We start from the raw sequence: 23,640 nt of genomic DNA, 5'->3' as shown, positions 1-23,640 counted from the left end.
ACAAATCTCAAAATGACATTCCTTCCACATTTAAATGTTATTCATAATGGTGTTTTAACGTTTCGTGTATATAAGCCCAAAACCGAAATGGGAAAACGTCATTTTCATATCATTACCGTTATCTCTCCACCGTTGCATGCTGCCATTATATCGTCACCGCTGTCATCAAACCCCGTCACAACTGTCACAAAAAGGTAGGCATCCCTCTTTTGTCTTCTTACATGTTTTTTATTTTAAGATTTAGTAGGAAACTTGTAAACCGAACGTTAGTGGTAGCCGAATTTTAAACTCCATTTTCCGGCCACCATGGTTGTCATTGGCCAAATGGTCACTGTAGAAAAATTTCTTGAAGTGTATACTTCATTTCTATGGTGGCATTTAGCCACTTAGAACTGTGGTACATGATTTTCGAGAATAGTGTTATGTGTCGTAACATTCGAACGTACAACGTATAAAGTACATAGCTGTCCTTCCACATTCAAACGTACATTTTGTACATTCGAACATTACTTTCCTTAGCATTTATGTTCGAACGTCGAATGTTAACATTCGAATGTACTACTTTTCAATTTATTTGCCATTTTGCCTTCCACGTTCAAACGTGTATATTTTACGTTCGAACATAAATATTTACATTCAAGCGTTAAACACATACATTCAAACATGGAAGGCATAATGTTCGAACGTACCACATTTCAAAATTCTTAGCCGTTATACCCTTAATGTTTGAATGTGTATATTATACGCTCGAACATTAATTTTTATGTTTGAACGTTAAACACATACGTGCGAACATTTTATCTAAATGTTTGAACGTATGTTATATTATTTTTTAACATTAATGTAGAGCAGTTTAAAATTAATACGAAAAATATATCAATAGTACTAATAATTTTTTTCCCTTTTTTATTTTCAGGATATGAATCATTATTTGCATACCAAGAAATGAGGGAGGGAAGGGGCCACTCAAGACACTACTCGAATTGGGGCTCGTACTATTATGGTGGAGCAAGATGTTCTAATCAATGAGTTCGACGAGTTTAGATGGGAGCAGACAAGCCTTAAAGATATTTTCATTAGTAGAGGCTGGGGAAATATCTGCACATTGAAAGGGAAGGTATACCCCTTAATGGTTTGGGAGTTCTATATGGGGATGTGCTCTATGTCTCAAGACTCATCCTCTCACACCGTGGTTGGACGCGGTGTTTCGTTAGAGATTTCAATAGATGTCATCGCCGAGCTCTTTGAGATTCGTCGAGTAGTTGAGACATTGACTACAACTAACTCTCAGACTAGCGACATAGATGTCGTTCGCACATCTACAACTGCACACGGCACACTCGATGTAGATGTAGGCACTTCTGCATCATCTACTCGCCCAGTTGAGCCATCATCAGCTAGAGATGCAGACTAGACAGAGGCAGAGAGTACTGACCGTGAGGCTTGAGATGATGGCTGAGACGAGGATTTCTACATCCTCACTGGAAGAGATTGCACGTAGATTGAGAGGAAGAACGCCTTCAACCAAATACATCTGCTACCTTTTTTCCGCATGTTGTTGCTTATTGTTGCAACAATCCTGGATCTTATGGCACATAAGATCACATTTAGTTGGATTCAGGCACCGAGTGGCACGTGGAGATCCCATCGATTTGCCACTATGCATCTTTGTGAGGATCCATTACGAGGCGAGCATCGTCTCCACAGACAACCTCCAATATGGTGTCATCATCAGTCGGCTATTACTTGCTTGGAGAGCGCCACTCCAGCTGAAGGAGCGGGTCGCAGATAAGATGAGCCCCCTCGACATAAGCACGCATCGACGTAGCATTGACAGACGAGGGGGTATCCTCGATGTCAACCACCCCTTGTAGCAGATCTAGTTCCTCCGATGTAGCCCGGGCCTGGTGTGGGGAGTAGTAGTCAACAACAGACGAGTATATCTACGGAAGATGCGCGACCTACTTGGGTTGATGCGATGATCTCACAGCTGACTACGCATATCGATCGACAGATCGTGGCTGTAGAGGAGTCTGTCATCGAGATAGCCCATCGTGTAGATATTCTCAACGAGAAGGTTGATACCTTGACTGAGGAGATAGGAAATATGAATTTCGTGAATAACACGTTCATCTACACTTCAAATGTTTATGAAATTCTATTATATTTTGTATTTTACTTTTAATATATGTAAGGAGCAATATTATTTAATACATCTATTGTTTTTTAATTTCAATTCTCAATTTTCTTTAATGTTAGATTTTTTAACTTTAATACTAAATCACTACACTTCAAATATATATAAACATAAAGATATATTTATATATGTAAATATATATTTATATATATAATTATATTTTACAAATTGTGTATATATAAACATCTATTAAATTTTTTTAGACTTGTTTACAAATTATGCACTATAAAAATCACATAATTTTTATATTAGAGTCATATTTAATTTAAATTTACAATTAACGTTCGAATGTTGGCGACAAAACATATCACGTTTGCACGTAAGTAGCCTCAATGTTCGAATGTATATGTGACATTTGAATGTAAATTTTTCATCCGTTCAAACGTCAAAAAAATCTCATGTCTTTAGTAATGATTTCCAGAAATCGTCATAAAAAATATTTTTTAATGACGATTTGAAAACTGTCACAATTTCTCAACTATTACTAAAATGTAATTATGATCTTGTAGTGCTTGCCCAATGTACTCATATTGGTGCATAAATTCACAATTTCCGTGACGTGTAGGTGATGTGTGGCTTACATGCATGATGGGGTTTTGACTAGAGAATATGTTAAAACAAAGCTGATAAAGGACACCTGTCAATTTTGGCAATTTATTGAAATGAGTGTGTATATATATATATATATATATATATATATATCGGTCTTTGGTTCCATGGTGGAGGTTGGACTTTATAAAACACACATAACTCATGCATGATAGAGAGAGATCACCACAATTTCACAGATCATCTAGCAAATTTATAAGCTGCCGTGAGGCTAGCTGTTTGGCGCCTGATATATAGTACTGCATGCACACAGATGATCAGCAATTTCTTTAATTTTGACGTGTAGATGAGGTATGGCTTACATGCATGTTGGGGCTTCGACCTAGAGAATCCATAGATCGAAAAGATATATAGATCACAGCTTAATTAGAATCGTACATGAAGTAGATGATGATCATAAAGGTCGAAGACCAGTTGTTATCTGTTCGACCTTCATGCATGGGATGTATATATAATTGACATTATTAAGAGTTGTACTGGTGGTTCTTGCATTGGTTCCGTGATTTAGGGTTTGACTATAAACAGAGCATTACTCATGCATGCATGATTGAGATTTGAGAGGCCACAATTTCATAAAGCTAATTAGTTAGTTTCCGTGTCAGTATCCAGGCCTTCTCAGATTTAAATAATCAATAATAGTATTAAAAATAATAGTAAAATAATATATAATAATAAAATAATCTAAAAACATTTAAAAATAATTGTGTTGTCAAACAAATTCAATCGCCTCGAAGTTAGATAAATTTGAAGAGTAATGCTACATTTCCCGAGATATATAGTCTGGAAACCCACCAAAAAGGTAAAAATAATTTTTTATTTTATTTTTATTTTTTTCATATATTTTTTTAATCATCATAAACATTTAAAAAAGATAAAAAATTCACAACATCTATAAAAAAAAACATTTTCTTAATTACTAAATAAATAAAAAATTTCATTCGAGACACAAATTGAGAGCCCAAATTCATGTCCCAAAACATTTCTGAAATTTTAAATGGCTTGCATGCAGTAGTACTGCTTGTGATTTCATTCTGCAAAAGACAAATTAAACCAGGTTAAATCACTTGCTTGGTTGCACGCATGCATGCATTATTTTACTAAAAAAGAAATTATATTTGTAATTGTAAAGTGTGTAAATATCGTATAATCTTTTTAAAAAAAATGAGTAAATACGAGATTCATATAAAAAAATTAATTTTTTAAAAATGAGACTTCACACTTTTTTAAAAAAATTATGTAACATTTACACATTCTACGATTATATTTACCGTTGCTCATTTGTACTAACAAGCTAGCTGTTACGGTCAAATTAAGAACAAGTGGGCAATGTCAATGCATTATAAAAAAATTACTTATTTATAATCAGTTAATTTCAACAAAATAACTACTTATAATTAAAATTAATTACGAATAATTTTTTAATTGTAATAAATTAATTATAAAAATTCGTTTTTTTTATAATAACGTACGTGAGTTAGATCTTGTACGTGATCTCTATGTGACCATGATTAATGTGTTAGGAATTGTACAAATCATATCATTTGAGATCATTTAGAGGCTCCTTTTTTGTTTTATCTACGTACGACCATGCAAGCTTTCCAAGGAGTACTGCTCATGAAGCCTGATCTTCAGCTGTCATAAGCTTTTTAAGGCTCAATATTCTAAAAGTCAGAAACGATCAACGCCATTTATATCTACTTGAGCCAAAATTCTAGTATTTACAGGTAATGTAGGGAGGATATCCACACCGTTTATAAATAAAATAAGTCTTAATTAAATAATTAATATCTTAAACCATTTACAATGTGCTACATTGACTAATGACTATAAATGAAAAATAATACGCCTTTTGACAAGCTCTCTATCCTTACTGTCTCATTTGGTTATATAAATAAAATGAAATAAGATAAGATAAAAATTAAAAATTGAATAAAATATTATTAGAATATAATTTTTTAATATTATATTTGTTGTAAGATTAAAAAAAGTTAAATTGTTTTGAAATTTCTTACATACAGTCACTTTTACGTACTTTTTATGTATTTCATTAATGTGTTTGACCAAATCAGTTATTTTATATTAAAAAAAGTGATATAATCAATCACATTAGTAAAGTACACAAAAATGACTGTATATAAAATTTTTGAATTATTTTTTATATTTTATGTAGAAGTTTAAAAAAATTATAATAATTATATAATCTCATCTTATCTACCAAACTAAACCAAATCAGGATTGTTGAATTATATTTACACAATATTTTTCAATTTCATATATCTATATTCAATGAATAGTGTTGTTTAGTCTAAGTCCTGCAAATTAGATCAATTAAAAATTTTATAAAAATAAATTTATAAACTTACATTAATAATTTCTTGTAAAATTTAGTTGTGGATATTTTCAAATAAAAAGTGTTATAAATATAAAGAAATTATATAAAAATAATATTATAAATTTACGTGATTTTACGTATTTCATCAAATATATTTTATCATAAAAAAAATCTTATAATCTAATAAATCAAATGCAATTTATAAAATTATCTTTATACAATTATGACGAAGGATTTTCTTTAATTACAATGCTAGACTTTCCGGGCGGAACGTCTCCTGCAATTGGGACAAAAGTCAAAGATTGCAAAGAAGATAAGTTTGTGTCAAAGAGTCAGATCAACCATAGAGGAGGACCCAGGGTACCCTACCCAGCCAATTTCATTTTGCAGTATACCTACCAGGCAATGATTATCCTGATAATGCGCCAACTCACATTGTTAAGGCCGCATCATTTCACAAACATCAAGGCCAAGTAAGTAACCGGGGATTTCCATGGAGGTCATCAGAATTTACTATTTGTTTAGAACCGGTGCAATCATATAAAGATTGATATTTTTACTTAAGAGTTTAAATGTTGTGCAATTCTTTTGAAGATAGGTTTCCACCGTGCAGGTTTGGTCTTTTTGAAAACTCTGTGAGAATCAACTGTAAGTGTAAATATCTTTAAAATACTAGACGCTCTGCTCTTATATCTCACAACTTTAGTTTGCACTGTGGTCTCAAAAGATTTTCTCAAACTTACATGAAAAATTACAAACCCAACTTCCTTTTGCTTCCTCTTTCTATGCACGCAATCAAGTCTATCTTGCTGCAACTTTGCATTTACCTGCACATAACTAGATCTTATTGTTAAATATAAAGTGTTAGTCTTCTTACTATGAGTCGAGATCAATGCACCCTTCGACATTCCATGCTCTTCTAAAAAACATTATTGTATGACCGTTGTCGTCAAATTGTCCCACAAAGATCAAGCATTTCTTCATATTTGGGACATGCTTGACTTGCTACAAAGTCTGCACACTCCCATTTGAAAGTGCGATGCACACATTGCTCGCTCCCACTACATCCAACACATCTCCATCAGTTATATTCATATTTTTAAAATTACCAACAACATACCTCTGCATGATCCCTCGATGTGATGTGCTATGGAACGAAACCCCTGAATCCATTACTCAATTGTCAACCAGATTGTGCACTGCAAGAATTAGAGCGCCCTGTATTTCTTTAGCCACCGCGTTCACATTGTCATCATCAGTTCTTTCCTAATTCTGGCAGTCTCTCTTGATGTTGCCCGGCTTGCCACAACTCTAGAAAGTGATATGCTACCTAGATCTCGTCTTGCTCCTGCTCCTATTTTGGAGCTTGACCTGTCATATCTCCTGCCCTAATAGTCAACGTTCAGGGTCAAGCTCGATCCCGAGAACTCACTAGAGTCTCTTCTGCATACCTCCTCAACAAGAATCATGTCATGTACATCATTGTAATTCAGTTTAATCTTACCGGCCGAATTACCCATCGACATTCTCATCACCTCCAAACTACGTGGCAACAATTCCAACAAAATCAACACTCTGATTTCATCATCAAACTCAATTTCTACAAAAGACAATTAATTTGTAATCATATTAAATTCATTCAAGTATTGGATCACAGACATACATCTTTAGATTGAACAATTTCTTCATCAGATGCATTTTGTTATTTGCTGACGGCTTTTCATACATACCTGAAAAAGTCGCCATGAGATCCGTCGTGATTCTCTCCTTAATAACGTTGTGCGTCATTGATCTGGACAAGGCCAGCTAAATAACCTCCAGAATCTGTCGATCCAACAAATTACACTCAACATCATCCATACTCTTCGATTTCTTTCCCAACAGAGGAAGGTGTAGCCTCTTCCTGTAGAGATAATCTTCGATCTACATTCTCCAATACCCGAAGTTAGTGCCGTTAAACTTCTCGATCCCAAGTGCTTTCACTTCGTCTCCAGCCATCATTCTCCCCCAGACTTGAACCTTGGCTCTGATATTAGTTGTTATGAGAAACCAACGATGACAAACAAATAAAAGCAACAATCACACAACACAAAATTAACATGATTCGGAAACATACCTATGTCTACAAAGTTGCCGAAGATTTTCTTCCAAAAGAGACTACAATCACATAGTGAGTTACAAAAGCACCAGTACTCTACTCACACAATCTCAACTCTCACTCTCTAGTACTTTTCCACTCTCTCAATATGAATTTTTGCCCCTTTTGTTCACTCTAATTTACTGAACATACTCACAAAAGAAAAACAAAATTACATATGTATAGTGAAAACGGTGTTGGAAACCCTAAATGGTAAGACTGGATTCTTCATTTGAGTGAGTGCACCTTGAGCAAACAGCCAATAGAACATTGGCTCGAGCAGTCTGTCGAGCACTGGTCGAGCGAACACTAGGGTTAGTACTTCACTCGAGCCCAACATCACGTGAGCTTTGAGCAACAATCTGTTTGTTCTTCACTCGAGCCCATTGTCGAGCACACCTCAATCGAATTCATTGGTTGAGTTTGGTCGAGCGACAGTCGAGCAAACTCTCTTTTTGTGAGTATGAAAAAAGGCAAAGGTGCATATTGAGAGAATGTTGAGCGTTTTCATATCCTTTCTTTAAGTTCCTTCAATCAATCTTTTATTTAATAAAAAGAGTAATGTTAGATGCAGTCATAGGGTATGCAAGCGTCATGCACACTTTTTTTGAAAATAGTGAGGTCTATCATTAAAAAATTTATTTATTTATGTAGGTCCTAGATTTATCTACTTTTTTAAAAGGAGTAAGTGAGGCTTGCATATTCTAAGACTGCAAATACATAAATAAAAAAAAAATACAGTTTGATTTATTATTTTAATGAAACATTTTAATATGATTGTTGGGGATAAAGTCGAATGGTCCAATCCATTGCTTATAGTAAGGGAGGAGATAATGTCAAGAATCTAGCCCAGAGATAAGGCAAGTTGATTCAGAATTCTTAGAAAAAAAAAAAAAAAAGATTCTTAAGGTAATTTGGACTCAATCACTCAAGGAAGAAAATAGATCTCTATAAAAAGGAAGAAATTTCTACAAATTTGGGAGGTTCCATATATACAAACTCCACCATGCACAATGATTCCAAATACTCTTCTCTTAAAGTAGGCATCTTTTTAGAATTTCTGAAATCTTAAATTTCTCCATTGTATTGTGAGATATGTGAAGTTATGAAAGCTTGTACAATAGTCCATGATAGTGGATTCAGCACCCAAACAACCCGCAAACGTAAGCATTACGTCGAACTACGTAAATCTCTGTGTCTCTCTTTATTTACTTTTATTTACTTATTTAATATTTACTTTCATGGATTAACGTGAAAATCATCGTATAGAAACTTGAATCATATATATGGGTCTAAAATAACTTTTTCCTCTCTTCTGCCCTATACGATTTTTAACATTAACAATGATCAATTATTAAGTTCGCTCGACCAAAAATGTTTATTATAAATTAAAGGAATATAAGATTAAATTGCATCTATAATATATTTTCTTATAACAATAAAAGAAATGTATAATATAATACATACCCATGCAAGCATCTCCTCATTGCAATACATAAATATCCAGGTAACTGACACGAGACATCCATTTTTTACTGCACTGATTCTGGTGACAGGAAAGCCCTGTCTTGCCACCGGGTCAACCAATTAACCCGATTACCCAAACTCTTAATGGGACCCATCTATTTAATGATGAGTCCGCCGCGTGTACCAAGAGCTGAGCCAATCATTTGTTTATCTTGTTTTATGGCTCTGACTTTGAGGCACTTAATTTAATTTAATATATGGGGTCCTGAGTCTCTGATTTGACGCTCAAGCAATTAATGGGAAGGATGTTAAGAAAAAAATAAATAAATAACACAATAAAACATGCACAAGAACCAAGTCATGGTTTTTCTTTCAATAAAGCAAGTAACTTTTCTTTGCGGTCCCCATTGTTTTGGAGTCATCGCTCGATCGATCATACCTCGACACGTATCCTCCAGTACCCTTTTTAGTCAGTCACCCGTTAACATTTAAGCGGCCAGTTAGTACGTGAAGAGACAGCCTTACAGGTGGCATGCAATGGTGTCACCCCCACCAGCTCCGGCCGGCTGTTCTCTACGGCCATATCGCCGGAATATTATCTATTCACTGTCTGGGATAATTGAAACCATGGTAGTCTTTCTCTCAATGTCCATGAGACTCGATGAAAGCTAAGACATAATAAGTTCGTTCATATAATATGTTATTTTATATATATTTATTCTATTATAAGAATTGATTATCTAATTTAATTGTGAATAATAATTTTTTTTGTTAACTTTTCTTATTTTTCTATTAGTCCGTTAAGTTTTGTTTTATCAAAAGACTCTTAAAATTCTTGTTCATTTAACGTATAGTTCCCATGTAAAATTTAATGAATAATCATGTTTTACCAAAAGATCCTTAAGACCCTTAAACATTTTACGTATTCATGTTTTATCAAAAGACCCTTAATAGCCTCACGGCATACATGAATTGACATATCTTTTTCATGTCTTTTTTGTTCTGACAGTGTACTCATTTTCATTTTTTTTGTTTTATTTTTTTAAATAAAAAATTATTATTATATAGAGAGTAAATAGATAATCCAATATAGATGCAGACCAATGCTCATACTTTGCTAAAATTTAGATTTTTTTTAATCTTTATTTTTAATCTTTCTTTAACCTTGCATTTTCTTTTTCCAGACAAATAAGCTATTGCTTTTTTTACTTTTTTTTATTTAAACCAATATGTCAAGTGCATCCCGGGACTAACGTACTCGGGACTGTTTCCTAGTATATATATATCCTTTTGATTAATTCAAAAAAAGATTTTATAAATCACATAAATTTATAAGTAATTTTATGTTACACGTTCAATCAATTTTATATTTTTACATATCACAACAAAATAATGTCAATTTATAAATTTCTTTTTATCAAATTTCTTTTTATAGTTAAAAGTCTTTCTCTTTCAACTGAGGCCCGATTTGGTTAATTAGCCAATACAGATAAGATGTTTTCATCTTATTTGTACTGTACACTAGTTTTTCCTATCCAAACGCACTATATTTTATATCTAAATTTTAAAAATATCCACTTAAATAAATAGTAATGAATAGTGAATACATTGTGTGAGCAGTACAAAACTGACATGAACAGTAAATGAACAATACGTGAATAGTGCATAAACAATTAAAACTGAAAGTGAACAATGTGTGAACATTACATAAACAGTGCACTTTTCGGCTCTGTAATCAACAATGAGACCCCTACCTTTTTCAAATCCTAAAAATTAAAAACTATCTCATCTCATTTCACTATTCAAACACATATTTTTTTTTTCACAAATTATTTTATCTCATCTTAACTCAAAAATTTCATTTCTATTCAAAATATCTCATCTTATTTAATCTGAACTGCGTAATCAAATCGTTCAATATTTAATTGACAGTCGAATTTGTCTGGTAATATTGATCGTAATATGATTAAGGAAACGATCAGGGAAAGGAGTACGTTGACATATCTAAAAGGGAAACTCCAGATCGAGTACTAAACAACAAAGACTAGAGATCATCTCTCTTCCTGGTACGGTAAGATTAATAATTAACAATATTATGCTGGCAAATTAATTATATGAGCAAAGTATGATCATCAACTCCACAAAACCCAAATTCCAGAAAGTTGTAACAACCTTAGCTAGCTAGCTTCCTCATCAGTGGGCATTACATCATGAATTGATTAACATATCCAAGATATCTGGGATTTCGAATTTCAACATGTTGGTGCAATGGCTGATCTCCCTGCAGCTTTCATCTTCAGTGCTGCTATTGATGATATATGTTGAATTCGAATTCAATGGTGTTGGGCTCGATGAAGGTGTGAAGCTGAAATTCTGGTTGCTGTTGTTGGAGTGGAAAGTTGATGATTCAGAAGAAGGATCCATCATAGTTTGATGATGGTCAGACCCATGATAATAACTTGGTAGAGGAACGTAATCTTCAGTAAAATCTGCAGGCATCCCGTTGCTTTGCCACTCGGTTGGTTGGGAGTTGGAAGAGCTGAAATCGGTGAAACTTGATGTGAACAAATCTACTTTGGGCTCCAAACCGACTTGTGCTTGATCACTTTGGAATGAAAATTTGTTGCATGGTGGAATTTCTTGAACAGGTTCTTGAAGTTCATGATTCCGTTGGACAATTTGTGCAATTTGGTTTTGTTTTTGGGAACTGCAAAGCTGGTTTTCATGGAGATTTTGAAGAACTAAGTTTGGGGTTTCAGGGCTGGATGACATTAGAGATTTGGCTAGCCTTAAAAGGTCTGGATCATGATTCACTAAAGATTGAACATCAAGAAACCTTGATGACATGATGTGAATCTGAGATGAACTGCAGAGAGATGAACTTAGAATTGAGGAGAGCTCAAGAAGATTGAGGCGTGGACTGTGAGTAATCGGATCGATTCCCATTCGTAGGAGCCTCTTTCTAATGTGTGTGTTCCAGTAATTTTTTATCTCGTTGTCTGTCCTTCCAGGCAAGCGAGCTGCAATGGCAGACCACCTATGACGACCAAACGTCATATACGGTTCAAAAAATAAGCAAAGACTACTTTGAGGAATGAATATATGGTAGAAAGAAAGGCTTACTTGTTGCCCAATATACCATGTAGCTGAATAATTGTCTCTTCTTCTTCGAAAGAAAATCTGCCTCTCTTAATATCGGGTCTCAAGTAGTTAGTCCATCGAAGTCGGCAGCTCTTTCCGCACCTTTCAAGTCCTAGGCAATTGAAAAATGGTCAAAAATGAAAGAAGAAGAGAAGAAAGAGATCATGAGTTGAAGAATATCTGAAAATACCAGCATTCTTTGGTAGCGTTCTCCAATTGCCATACCCATGTTTCTGAATATAGTCCAAGAGTTTCTGATCCTCCTCCGGGGTCCATGGTCCTTTTTTAAGGCTATTTTTCTCACTACACGGAGCTCTTCCCATGCTCTGCAACGATCGAGCTAGCTTTGCTAGTACGTGTTGTTTGTTCTAGGTCCTATATATGTAGTAAGTTTGTTTGAAACGAGAAAGACACAAAGAGAGGGATCAGATCTGATCTAGACAGAGAGATGTACGTACTATATATCATGTTTTGATATGGCCTAGCTTGTATAAATAATAGTAAGGGATCGAAGAGGAAGAGTAAAGATTAACCACTAGAGAGATGTGCGCGGTAAAGAGTTAAAAAAAACATTCAAACTCATGCATGTTTAAGTGATCATCCTTGTCACAATCCTAGCTAGCTCTTTCGCCTCAGCTCTACAATACAAGCTTTTAAAAGTGAAATAATTTATAGTGTATAATAGAAATTATTTTATTTTTTATTCAGCATACTAATTATAGACTAATATTCTTGTATTTTCTTTGGTAGTAACGATACTTTTCGTATTTGTTGGGAGAAAAAAGGGTAAGGGTCAAAAGGATTTGGTACCGTCGTGATTTATCTTAAGAAAAATAATAAACATACATCATTTTTTATAAAATATTAAACAGTTATATTTTAAAATAAAAAGTATTTTTGTAAAATATTTTATAAAAATAATATTATTTTATAAAAATATTTTCATTTAAAAATATATATTGTGAAATATATTCTGTATTATCGTTGAATAATGTTATGGAGAAGTTACTATAACAGTACATATTTTACACTCACTGCATGACTACTTCTAATTAATTATTTTAAATATTTATTTAAAAAAATATATAATCTAAATAATATCACATTATATATATAAAATAAATATTTTTAATAATAACTTTTATCTATATTTATTAATTATCGTTGCTCTTATCTCAGTCATGTAGACGTGTTCCCGTGCACATCTCTTTCTCTTCTCTCATTAAATTGCACTAGCTTTCTGGATTCTTCATATTAGCTGTCATCGACGAGGTCACAATGCCACGTACCACATCGAAGCGACGCCTTCCCAAGTGAAGTCGACGTTGTTACAGCGATTTCACTTACGTATAGATATATTCCTTCCTCCATGCACGAGGGCAGCTCCGGCTCGTGATTAGTTCCACTCTATCAGCTTCAGCTAGCTTAGCCTGCCAGTTGCCTCCTACATTTTTTTTCTTTAGAAAAATTTTTCTTTATCATTTCCTACATCACACATCATTATATAATTTATCATTTTATTTAATTATTAAATTGAAAAGATAAATGTGAAAACATCTAATAAATACCAAAGGCCAAGGGGACGGAGTTTATGAGAATTTAATGCACCTGACGATATAATATATATTCAAATATAAGAGTTAGGCGTTGTTTGGTTAGATATAAGATTATATGGAAAATTTATGAATAATAATGAGATAATTTATGCATAATAGTAAATAATTTAAATTAGAATGTTTTATGAGATTTTACAATATGAGAGGAAAAAAAAAATTGAATAAAAATATTATTTTTATTTTAAGATTTGAAAATTTGATTTTTTTTTTATGTTTGTTTGAAAGTTTGGAGTAATGATTAGATAGAAAAGTTAAAAATTTAAAAATTTAAAAATTTAAAAATTTGAAATTGAAAAGTATTTGTGTTGAATATTTTTAGATATTGAGATGAGATGAGATGAGTTAAAACCATATATGAAACCAAATGGGGGGTCTTAGGGGATGCTTGAAGTGTGAGATGAGATGAAAATTTTGTAAATAGTAGTAAAATAATTTGTGAATAGTAGTGAGATAGTTTGAGTAATATTTTATAGATTTTTGAGAAGAATAGAGAAAAAGTTGAATAAAAATATTATAAAATTAAAATATTGTTAGAATATAATTTTTGTTTTGAGATTTAAAAAAATTGAATTGCTTTTTATTTTTTGCTTGAAAGTTTTAAAAAGTTTAATGATTAGTTTCAAAAAGTTGTAATAATTATTTTGAAAGTATTTGTATTTGAGTAATGTTTGAGAATGAAATAAGATAAAATGATAAGAAAACTACTTCCAAACATCCCCTTAGTGTTTGTAGAAATAGTGAAGATGTATGTAAGGTCTGAGAATGAGATGAAATCTTGTTTGGAGAATGGGATAAAATGAGAAATCAATATATAATATTGAAATAGCTTGTGAATAATATTAAAATAATTTGTGAGTAGTAGTGAAATAGTTTAAGTTAAGATATTTTATTGAGTTTTGAGAAATCAGCGAAAAAAATTGAATAAAAAAATTATAAAATTAATATATTGTTAGAATATTATTTGATAAATGCATAAATTTGATTGGATGAACTAATTAACCTTATCCATAAATTTGATAAATGCATTACTTTGACGTCTTTGATAGGTACATTTCAAAGCCACACTAGAATAAAGCTCGACTTGATTGGATGAATTAATTAACCTAACTTTCACGTCTTTTATAGCCACATTATTAATACACCGCAAATTAAATGAAATACTCATTGTCTTGGATGAATGACATGAGAATTTCAGCTCAAATTAAGTCATAATCTCCTCTAGATTAGGATATCATGCACAAAATTAGACTATGTTTGGTTGTTATAGCCATCTTAACTCATTTCAAACCAATCATTTAGAGAGGTGACGTGGCGTAGGTTTTCTTTTTCTCTCTATTTTGGAGGCGATTAAGGTCCCTATGGCTAGTGCCGCCAACCTGCCTCCTAAGGCAGGGTTGGAGGCTATAGGAATTGTTGTCCAGGGGAAGACGTCTAGAGTGCAACAGTGCACTGAGCGTGCGCATGGCGGGGGTGTTTCATTTGTGGATATGGTGGCTACGAAGCCTCAGTTTCTGCCTGAGGTGTCTCTACCCCTCCGGGAGCCACGGTTTCAAGATGGAACTATGTTTTTCATGTTTTCGAAAGCGGAGATCCAGCAATCTGCAAAGCCATTTTGGTTCTCTGTGGTGTTGAAATTCCTTTGTCGACGACCTTCTCTAGATAATATTCGGGCATTTATCAAGAATCGATGGGGTTTGAAATCGATGATGGTAATTGGGCAATTGCGGAACCCACAAAATATGTTGGTCCGGATGTCACAAGAGGAAGATTTTATAAGTGTGATGGCGAGAGGGAATTCCAAGATACAAGGAAGGCCGTTTTGGTTTTTTCATTGGACTACAGATTTTGTTGAAGACGAGGATTCCCATGGGTTCCTGTTTGGATTACTTTACCGGGTTTGCCCCCTAATTATTTTCAGGAATCGATGTTACGGAGTATGGGGAATGGTATAGGAAGATTTCTTAAGAGGGATAACACTACGTCATGTGTAACTCGGCCAGAGGCTACAAGAATTTGTGTCGAAGTCGATGTCTCACAGCCTCTGCGTAAATCTTTTTGGTTGGGACCCTGGGTCTTGTGACAAGTCATTTCCAGGAGGTCATTTTTTAATCCAGTCTAGTGTATTGTGTTTTATGTAGACGACAAGGACATGTTGAAAGTCGTTGTTCCAAGGGTGCATTTCATGCGGAAAGGAAGAAAATAACGTCTAACGGGTTAGTGAAGGGGGACGGAAAGAAGAAGGTTGCAACAAATATGTGGAAGGTAGTGGGACACAGGAATGTATCGAAAAAGGTGGTAGGGGAAACTTCAAAATCTAGACATGAAGTCATCCTTGAATCCATACAGGCGTGAAAGGAGGGGAACAAGGGAGGGGTTTCGGGTGTTTGGTATGTATCGACATATGGGAATGTATTTGAGGAATTGAAGAGTGAGGATTCGTCAAAAACGTTACTTTTAGAGGAAGGGGAAATTAAGACTCCTGCTGGTATTTTGAGTGGAGAGGTAGTAGAGGATCCTGTTAGAGTACAGGGGATGCCAGAAAATCCACAGACAAATTGGTTTGAGATTATAGAGGAGGATTGTGAGGAGGAAGTTCAGGAAGTTCTACAAATTTTAGAACTTGTCGATGAGCCTATGGGATTTGGTCGTTCAGGACTTGTCGATGAGCCTATGGGAGGAAGTTCAAGAAGTTCTTTGGGGCTACAAATTTAGTCCTCATTCCGAAGGTTGATGAGCCTATGGGATTTGGTCAGTTTCGTCCAATAAGTTTGTGCTCGGTTGTTTATAAAATCATGACAAAGATCATGGTCTTTCGACTTGCGCCGATACTAGATAGAATTATCTCTCCTGAGCAGGCTGCATTCATTCCAGGGAGAAGCATTTTTGAAAATATATCATTGGCTCAGGAATTGGTCCGAGGTATGAACAGGAAGGTAAGGGGGCAATGTTTTGGTAAAAATTGATATGGCCAAAGCGTATGATAGGGTTAATTGGAAGTTTCTTTTAGAGATTATGATAGGGGTAATATTGTATGTAATGCTATTTCCTCCCCTTATTATTTGGTGATGCTGAATGGTTGTGCCAAAAGATTTTTTAAGCCGTCTCGAGGACTACGTCAAGGAGATCCATTATCTCCTTATTTATTTATTTTGACGTAGGACATTCTCTCTAGGGAGGAACTCTGATTTCTCATCTTTTATACCCGAATGACATCCTGATTTTTGCTAATGGAAATAAGGCCTCTATTCGGAATCTTATGGGAGTGTTGCGACGGTATGAAGAGATGTTTGGCCAATCAATTAATTCAAGTAAGTCGTCAATGTATTTTTCATCTTCTATTGCAGCTGGCCGGAAAAATGAGCTGTTGAGTATATCGGGCTTCAAGATAGGTAATTGGTTATGTATGTATTTGGGTGTTCCATTAATTGTGGGGAGAATGACTATTCAGACTTTTGATCTACTGCTGATAAAAATTCAAAAGAAGTTAGTGGGGTGGAAGAGCAAGATTCTATTATTTGGAGGTAAAATTGTTCTTATCAAACATGTTTTAAATAGTATGCCTATACACATGCTCTCAGTTTTAAAGTTGCCAAAAGGTGTAATCTTGAGGATTAAGAGGATTTTCTCAATTTTTTTATGGGATTCATCATAGGAACATAAAAAGAGGAAATGGATTTCTTGGAGTAAAATTTGTATGCCGGTGGATGAGGGGGGGTTGGGTTTCGGGATTTGCGTGATGTTCAAGTTTCTTTGCTTATGAAATTTGCATGGAAGTTAATCAATGAGAAGTCAATGTGGTTGCAATTTTTCAACATGAAGTATGTTGGAAACTCTCATATATACTCAGTTATGCACCTTAACAAAGAGTCTCGTTTTTGGGAAGGAATCATGGAGCTCACGCCTCAAGTGTTAAATAACTCACGGTGGATCATTCGGGAGGGCCATGTGAATTTCTGGATGGACAATTGGGTAGGAGACAGACCGTTAATTACTTACCTTACCGTTGTTGGTGATTTGAATTTGTAGGTGGCGGAAGTCTTCACGCGAACGGGACCGAATGTGCAAGTGCTGCGTGAATTAATTCTGGAACATGTAGTGCAAATGGTTTGCGATGCAGGCATTACGTTACGCCAAGGTTTGGACAAATGCGTTTGGAAGCCATCGATTAATGGAGAGTTCAATACAAAGTCTGCTTGAAATTTGGTTCGACGGCATGGAGATATATGTCCCTGGAAAAAATGGTTGTGGAGGAATTGGTTGCCAAAAAAGTGGTCTTTCTTTGTGTGGCAAGCTAAGAGGAAGGAAATTCCGATTGATAGCATTATTCAACAGTTAGGCATTCCAATTGCATCTAAATGTGAGTGCTGTATTAAACCTCAATTGGAGTCTTTGAATCATATTTTATGTGGGGGTGTAGGAGCTCAAAAAATCTGAAATGTTTTTGCGGAGGCTTGCTGAATGAGAGTTCCTAGAATTCGAAATTGGGAGGGAATGATGAGTTTTTGATGGCAACATGCTTCCATGTCCACGCAGATGGGATGGCTTCGGGGGGTGCTTCCGATTGTTATTTCATGGGCGTTATGGAGAGCACGATGTGCGGCAAGAATGGAAGGTATGGTTTTTAATCTCGATGGTATTATTCGGTCTATTAAAATTTTAATTAGAGATCTGTCAGGGAAGATGAAGGAGTTCCGGTCCACCAGTCCTCATGAGAGTTCGATCTTGGAAAATTTATCCTGCCCAATTATTCCAGTTGCTTCTAAGAAGCTAAAAATGATTACTCGGCGTCTGCCGGTGAGAGGTAGAGTTAAATTGAATATTGATGGTGGATCTTGTGGTAATCCGGGAGAATCAGGTGGAGGTGGGGTGATTCGAAATTTTCGAGGTGAAGTAGTAGTGGGTTTTGCTCATTCATATGGGCATGCTACTAATACCATCGTTGAATGTAGAGCGCTGCTTGATGGGCTTCAGCTTTGTAAGCATTTGGGTTTGAGAGATATTTTGGTAGAGTCTGACTCCATGGTAATAGTTGGATGGTTGGCTTCGGGGGTTTTAAGTATTGGTTTCTTTGGGATTTTTGGGAGGAAATTTTAGCTATTGTTGGTAGTAGATTTCTTAGCTAAACAAGGGTCACAAGGGATTAATTTGCAGTTTGAAGGTGTTACGTCCATAGAAGGTCCTATCAGGGGTTTTATTCATATGGATAGATTTGGGATTCCTTTTATTAGACGTAGATGATTTTTTTGGTCTGGTTGTTGGTGAGTGAGTTGGGATTGGTTATGATTTTTTTTTTGGGATGTTTGTTCTTAGATGAATTGTTTATGGTATTCCTCCGCCATAAGTGAAGTTTGTTTTTTAATAAATATGGGAATGAGTCACGATTGTACATGTGACCTCGGCTCTTTAAAAAAAAAAAAACACATATATCAATGGCCTATTTACATTCAAACATATCTCAATATGACTCATAAAACACAACTATTCACAAATCAACTCAAATTATTTAAGATTATTGTCTCAACATCCAAACACAATCTTATTATCCAAAAAAGGTTAGGAAAGTCATCCTTCTATAATGTTAATCTGTTGTCCATTTCATACCATAAGGACATTAATTCACATAGACAATAATAAGTATGTTAAAATATATTTTATAGAATAAATATAGATAGAAGCCACTATTAAGAGCATCCATTTTGCACACATGATGTTGCATTATCTAGACCACACATCTCCCTAAGTGAGTGTTGGGAACAATCAACTAGAAGCAGCCACGCAGTGAGTACAAAGTGTGCATTGCTATAGTGGCTTCTCTCTAGCATTACTCTATTTTATATTATCTATCCATTTTTATATCTTTTTAGATACAAAATCTCTTTTACAACATTTTATCTATATTTTAAATGAAGATTTTTTTTAAAAGATATAATTTATAAAAATATTATTAATTTCACTATTTTTATTTTTGAATATAATTATATAAAAGACGATGAAAATGGAATGCTTGGAAAATAAGATGAAACAAGAATTTTGTGAATAGTAGTAAGATGGTTTGTGAATAGTGGTGAAATAGTTTGAGTTAAATATTTTTTAGATTTTGGAAAAAGAAAGAGAAAAAGTTGAATAAAAAATATTATAAAGTTAAATTATTGTTAGAATATAATTTTTTAATATAAATTTTATTTTGAAATTTGAAAAAATTAAATTATTTTTTATTTTTTTAAAATTGAAAAAATTGTAATATTAATTGAAAAATATTTATTTTTTAATAATATTTATAAAAATAATAAAATAAAACAAAATAAGATGAATAGAGGCGAGAATGGTACAAAACATTTAGGAGACCGTCGCTCATTCCTAAAAAGACAAAAGTCATAAAACAACACAATTTTAATTAGGAGAAAATCATTAATTTTTTTATTTTTTTATTATTTCATAATTTATTATTAAATAATAATTTTATAAGTAAAATATAAAAAATAATTTTTAATTTTAACGTAAAATAAATGATGAAAAATGATAAATAGCATTATTATCTTACCAGTATTCGTCCTTTCGGTGTAATCATATGTCATGTCGATTGTCGTTTTGGAATGGCAGCGCCATTGGCAGGTTCTTCGTCTCTTTTCTCACCCACATTTGAAAAAGCCGAAATTTGATTTTATTGACAATTGAAACTCTCACGGATACAACGTCATTTTCAGTTATGAGAGAAGTAATCCTTGATCATTGATCTGTGTAGGCTAGCTGTTGAATTTTACTAGTCTTAGGAAAATTAATGGATGATTAGCAATGCATTAATTGTCAAACAAGATTTGAATCTGGAACTCCGAGCAATAATTTAGACGCCATCGCTTTTGTATTCAGTTAGCAAAAATGAAGGACTATCTGCGGATATTGTAGTTATTGAGAAATGATGTTTTAAATTATTATTTTTATAATATTTTGTCCATTTTAATGTCAAATCAGATTTGATGAAATGACGATGAATTAATTTGATTGATAGATCAAATTGCTAATTTATTTGATATTATTAAAGAAATATATATATATATCTCTTTTATATATTAAAAGAAGCTATATGAGATGAATATGAATAAATAATGATTTATGTTTAACACTTTTTCTTCTATCAATGCCACTGGTCGTGGGATCTTATTACGATTGTCTTACTTTTGTATTTTACTTTCTGTATGTGCATTTCTGTCAACCAAAGTTATAACACTTTTACTTCTGGTTCATGTGTTATTTGATTTCTTTCTTCCATGGATGTCCTGTTTGATTGAGTATTATTATATTTTTGCCCCTTATTGGTGTGTAATGCTTGACCGACTTCTCCCATCTATTATGTTTATATCTCCAGTTCTATTCATTTCTTCTTTGCACAGTGTTATCTTGTCCTTGTAGGACCAAATATTAATCTGTGTTTTTGGTGTCCCTCATTCGTTTCCATGATTTACTTCGTTTTTTCAGTAACGATTTTGGTTCTTGCTTGTTGGGCGTCACGCATCCAGCTGGTCCTACTATTTTGTGGTGTGACGTTGTCAGTCGAGGGGATGTTTTGGCATGTTGATAGGAGGGATGGAGGGCAGAGTCGTGTGTTGTGGTTTTTGAGCGTTGATTGCGGAACTTTGAGACTAGGGTGCCGAAGAGGAAGAAAGAATTCCTACTGTATGTGGTGTTTGAGGTAAGGGTGTTGAACCGGACCGGATTTTTTCCGGATCCGGTCCGAAACCCGGAAATCCGGGTGATCCGGGCGGTTATCCGCCCGGATTACACCCGGGCGGTTCAAAAAACTCCGGATCCGGTTACGGATCCGGTCATGTGACCCGGTTATCGGTAACCGGGTCATTTAAAAACAAAAAAATCCGCCCTTTGAGTCTTCAGTCTCGCGCTGTCTCATTGTCTAGGGTTTGTTCTCGAATCCGAATACCTAATCGTGTTCCGTCGTCACTCTCAGTCTCGAATCTGCCTCGTCTTCAATCCGTCGTCTCTCTCGGTCTCGAATCCGCCTTCTCTCTCAGTCTCTCTCGAATAGTTAGGGTTTGTTGTCTCGTCTTTCGACCTCACCGAGACACGGAAACAGAAATTTCGAAGTGCTTAAGGTATTTTTTTTTCATTTGCTCTGTTTTTCACATGTAAGTTTTAATCACTTGTTCTTCTAAGTTTTAGCAGAAGATTGATGGAAATTATTGTTATCCAAATTGTTACTGTAGATTATTGGTTGTGTACATTGGGTTATATCATGAGCACCTTGTGTTTCGTGAGTGTTATTATAGTACCCTGAGTTTTGTATTGAGTACCAGTACTGGGTTTTTGTATGGGTTGACTGTAAAAAAAATTTGATTGTATTTTTGTATGGATTTTTGTATGGGTTGATTGTAAAAAAAATGGATTTTTGTATGGGTGGATAACCCGGTTGAGTGCTGAATTTGATTGTATTTTTGTATGGGTTTTTGTATGGGTTGATTGTAAAAAAAAAGGATTTTTGTATGGGTGGATAACCCGGTTGAGTGCTGAATTTGATTGTATGGTTGAGTGTAAAAAAAATTTGATTGTTGGGTTTTACAGTTTCAACAAGGAACACTTCTTTGTGAGAAGAAGATGGAAAACAAAAATGTCTCTACATTCTTTACTCAAAAACAATAGCAGAAGTACTAAAAAACTACGATAGAAATGTTTCTCAGTAGCATACCATTGGAGTACAAAAACCATACATGATTCTCTTTAGCTTATGAACAGATCGACGTACGCTTAGTTTCAAGGTTTGATGCAGATCGACTGGCCGTAAGAGTACATTGAGGCTACTTTCCAACCACAAATTTATAGATGTTCTTTCTCGTAAGGATTGATGAACCTAGTTATGATTTTAGGTATGATTACATCAAGTGAATCCAAAAGATTTATAATAATCTAAATAAGAATATTTCGTTGTTAAGAATGCACGAGTTTAGATTTATATAAATTTTTTAATTTGAAAAAATTCAGTTTCTGTAAATGAGGTAAATACATAGTGGTGAATACATGTTGGGGAGACAAGTTGTTGTGGCAAGCAATCTGTGAATACATGTTGGGGAGACAAGTTGTTGTGGCTCTGTATAGTTTTACCACTCAAATAGTATCATTTGGCCTTGGAAATCAGCAGATCAAATTATTTTCAGTTGGGTGTGTGTTTTATAGTTTTAGTTTTAGTTCAGTTATCCTTCTAGGATTTTTCAACTTTTATCTAATCATTCTCTACACAAGTCTTGGCTGAAAAGTAATTAAATGATTAGTTTTAGTTCAGTTATCCTTTGTATTTCTGGTTCAATCTGTCAGAACAAGAGTATCACCAAATCTGATCTCATCTTAAAAACTTTGATTATTAACTGTTAGCATGAGATTCCTTGTCTACTGGTAGCTAATGAAGACACGCTCAATGCTTGATCTCATCTTACACTTGACAGTATGGCACGCTAGGCATGACTTTTTTTTTTACTTTTTCTTCTGGATTAGTTGTTTTATTTGAAAATTGATCCATTTACTTTGGCTTATAAAAAAAATTGATCAATTCATGGTTGTGCTATTTGGTCATGTATATTGTTCAGCTACTCTGGGTGGTGCTCATTGGATTGGTGTTTGCACTCATAATCCAATCCCTGGCTGCAAATCTTGGTGTAAGCACAGGTAAGGCTACAAAGTAAACAAATCTCTAGAAATCTACCCAAAATAAGAGAGCAAAGTAAGATAATGTTGTTTATTTGTGTATATCGATCTCAGGCAAACACCTTTCAAAATTATGCAAAGCTGAGTACCCAAAATATGTGAAGTATTGCCCACGGTTGCAGAGATATGGGGTGCTCCATTCGGTTCTTTGTTTAATTAGTTGATCTTTGTAAATTTATTTCTTTTGTTCTTTGTAAATTTATGTTTTAGTTTAATTAGTTGTGATGTATTATTATTTCTTTTGTTTTTTGTAAATTTACGTCTTGCATTGTGATGTAACAACAATATTATTTATTTTACATTTTTATTTATTTTGCTTTTTTATTTATTTTGTTTGTTAATTTATTATCAGAATTTAAAAAAAGAAACTAAGTGCTATAAAAACATTTTTTTAAGTTTTAAAGTCTTTTTTTTTTTTAAAAAAATTAAAGCCGGA

At 33.9% G+C, this 23,640-nt stretch overlaps 1 protein-coding gene and 1 long non-coding RNA gene across 2 annotated transcripts; one reads left to right on the top strand and one right to left on the bottom strand.

Annotated features, from left to right (window-relative positions):
• Positions 1 to 10,735: 10,735 nt before the first annotated feature.
• LOC108987269 (transcription factor MYB41-like) lies at positions 10,736 to 12,328 on the bottom strand. The gene is made up of 3 exons (XM_018960161.2): positions 12,074 to 12,328; positions 11,866 to 11,995; positions 10,736 to 11,779 (listed from the first exon to the last, which is right to left on the bottom strand). The coding sequence occupies exons 1-3, from the start codon at positions 12,204 to 12,206 to the stop codon at positions 10,951 to 10,953; spliced, it is 1,092 nt and encodes a 363-aa protein (XP_018815706.2). The 5' UTR covers positions 12,207 to 12,328; the 3' UTR covers positions 10,736 to 10,950.
• A 9,206-nt stretch (positions 12,329 to 21,534) lies between these two features.
• LOC118348334 lies at positions 21,535 to 23,414 on the top strand. Its single transcript, XR_004801425.1, has 3 exons — positions 21,535 to 21,604; positions 23,087 to 23,165; positions 23,259 to 23,414. It is a non-coding gene; the product is annotated as an uncharacterized LOC118348334 (long non-coding RNA).
• The last annotated feature ends 226 nt before the right edge of the window (positions 23,415 to 23,640 follow it).

Source organism: Juglans regia, chromosome 4, assembly GCF_001411555.2.
Source record: "Juglans regia cultivar Chandler chromosome 4, Walnut 2.0, whole genome shotgun sequence".
Lineage (NCBI taxonomy): Eukaryota > Viridiplantae > Streptophyta > Magnoliopsida > Fagales > Juglandaceae > Juglans > Juglans regia.
Note: the sequence above shows the minus strand (reverse complement) of the source record. Positions and strands in the feature narration are given on the sequence as shown.

Excerpts from the sequence above, each read along its gene's own strand:
- LOC108987269 (XM_018960161.2), bottom strand. The coding sequence starts at position 12,206 with ATGGGAAGAGCTCCGTGTAGTGAGAAAAATAGCCTTAAAAAAGGACCA. Across the intron at positions 11,996-12,073 it reads AACGCTACCAAAGAATGCTG|GACTTGAAAGGTGCGGAAAG; the intron begins GTATTTTCAGAT and ends TCAATTGCCTAG. Across the intron at positions 11,780-11,865 it reads CATGGTATATTGGGCAACAA|GTGGTCTGCCATTGCAGCTC; the intron begins GTAAGCCTTTCT and ends TGGTCGTCATAG.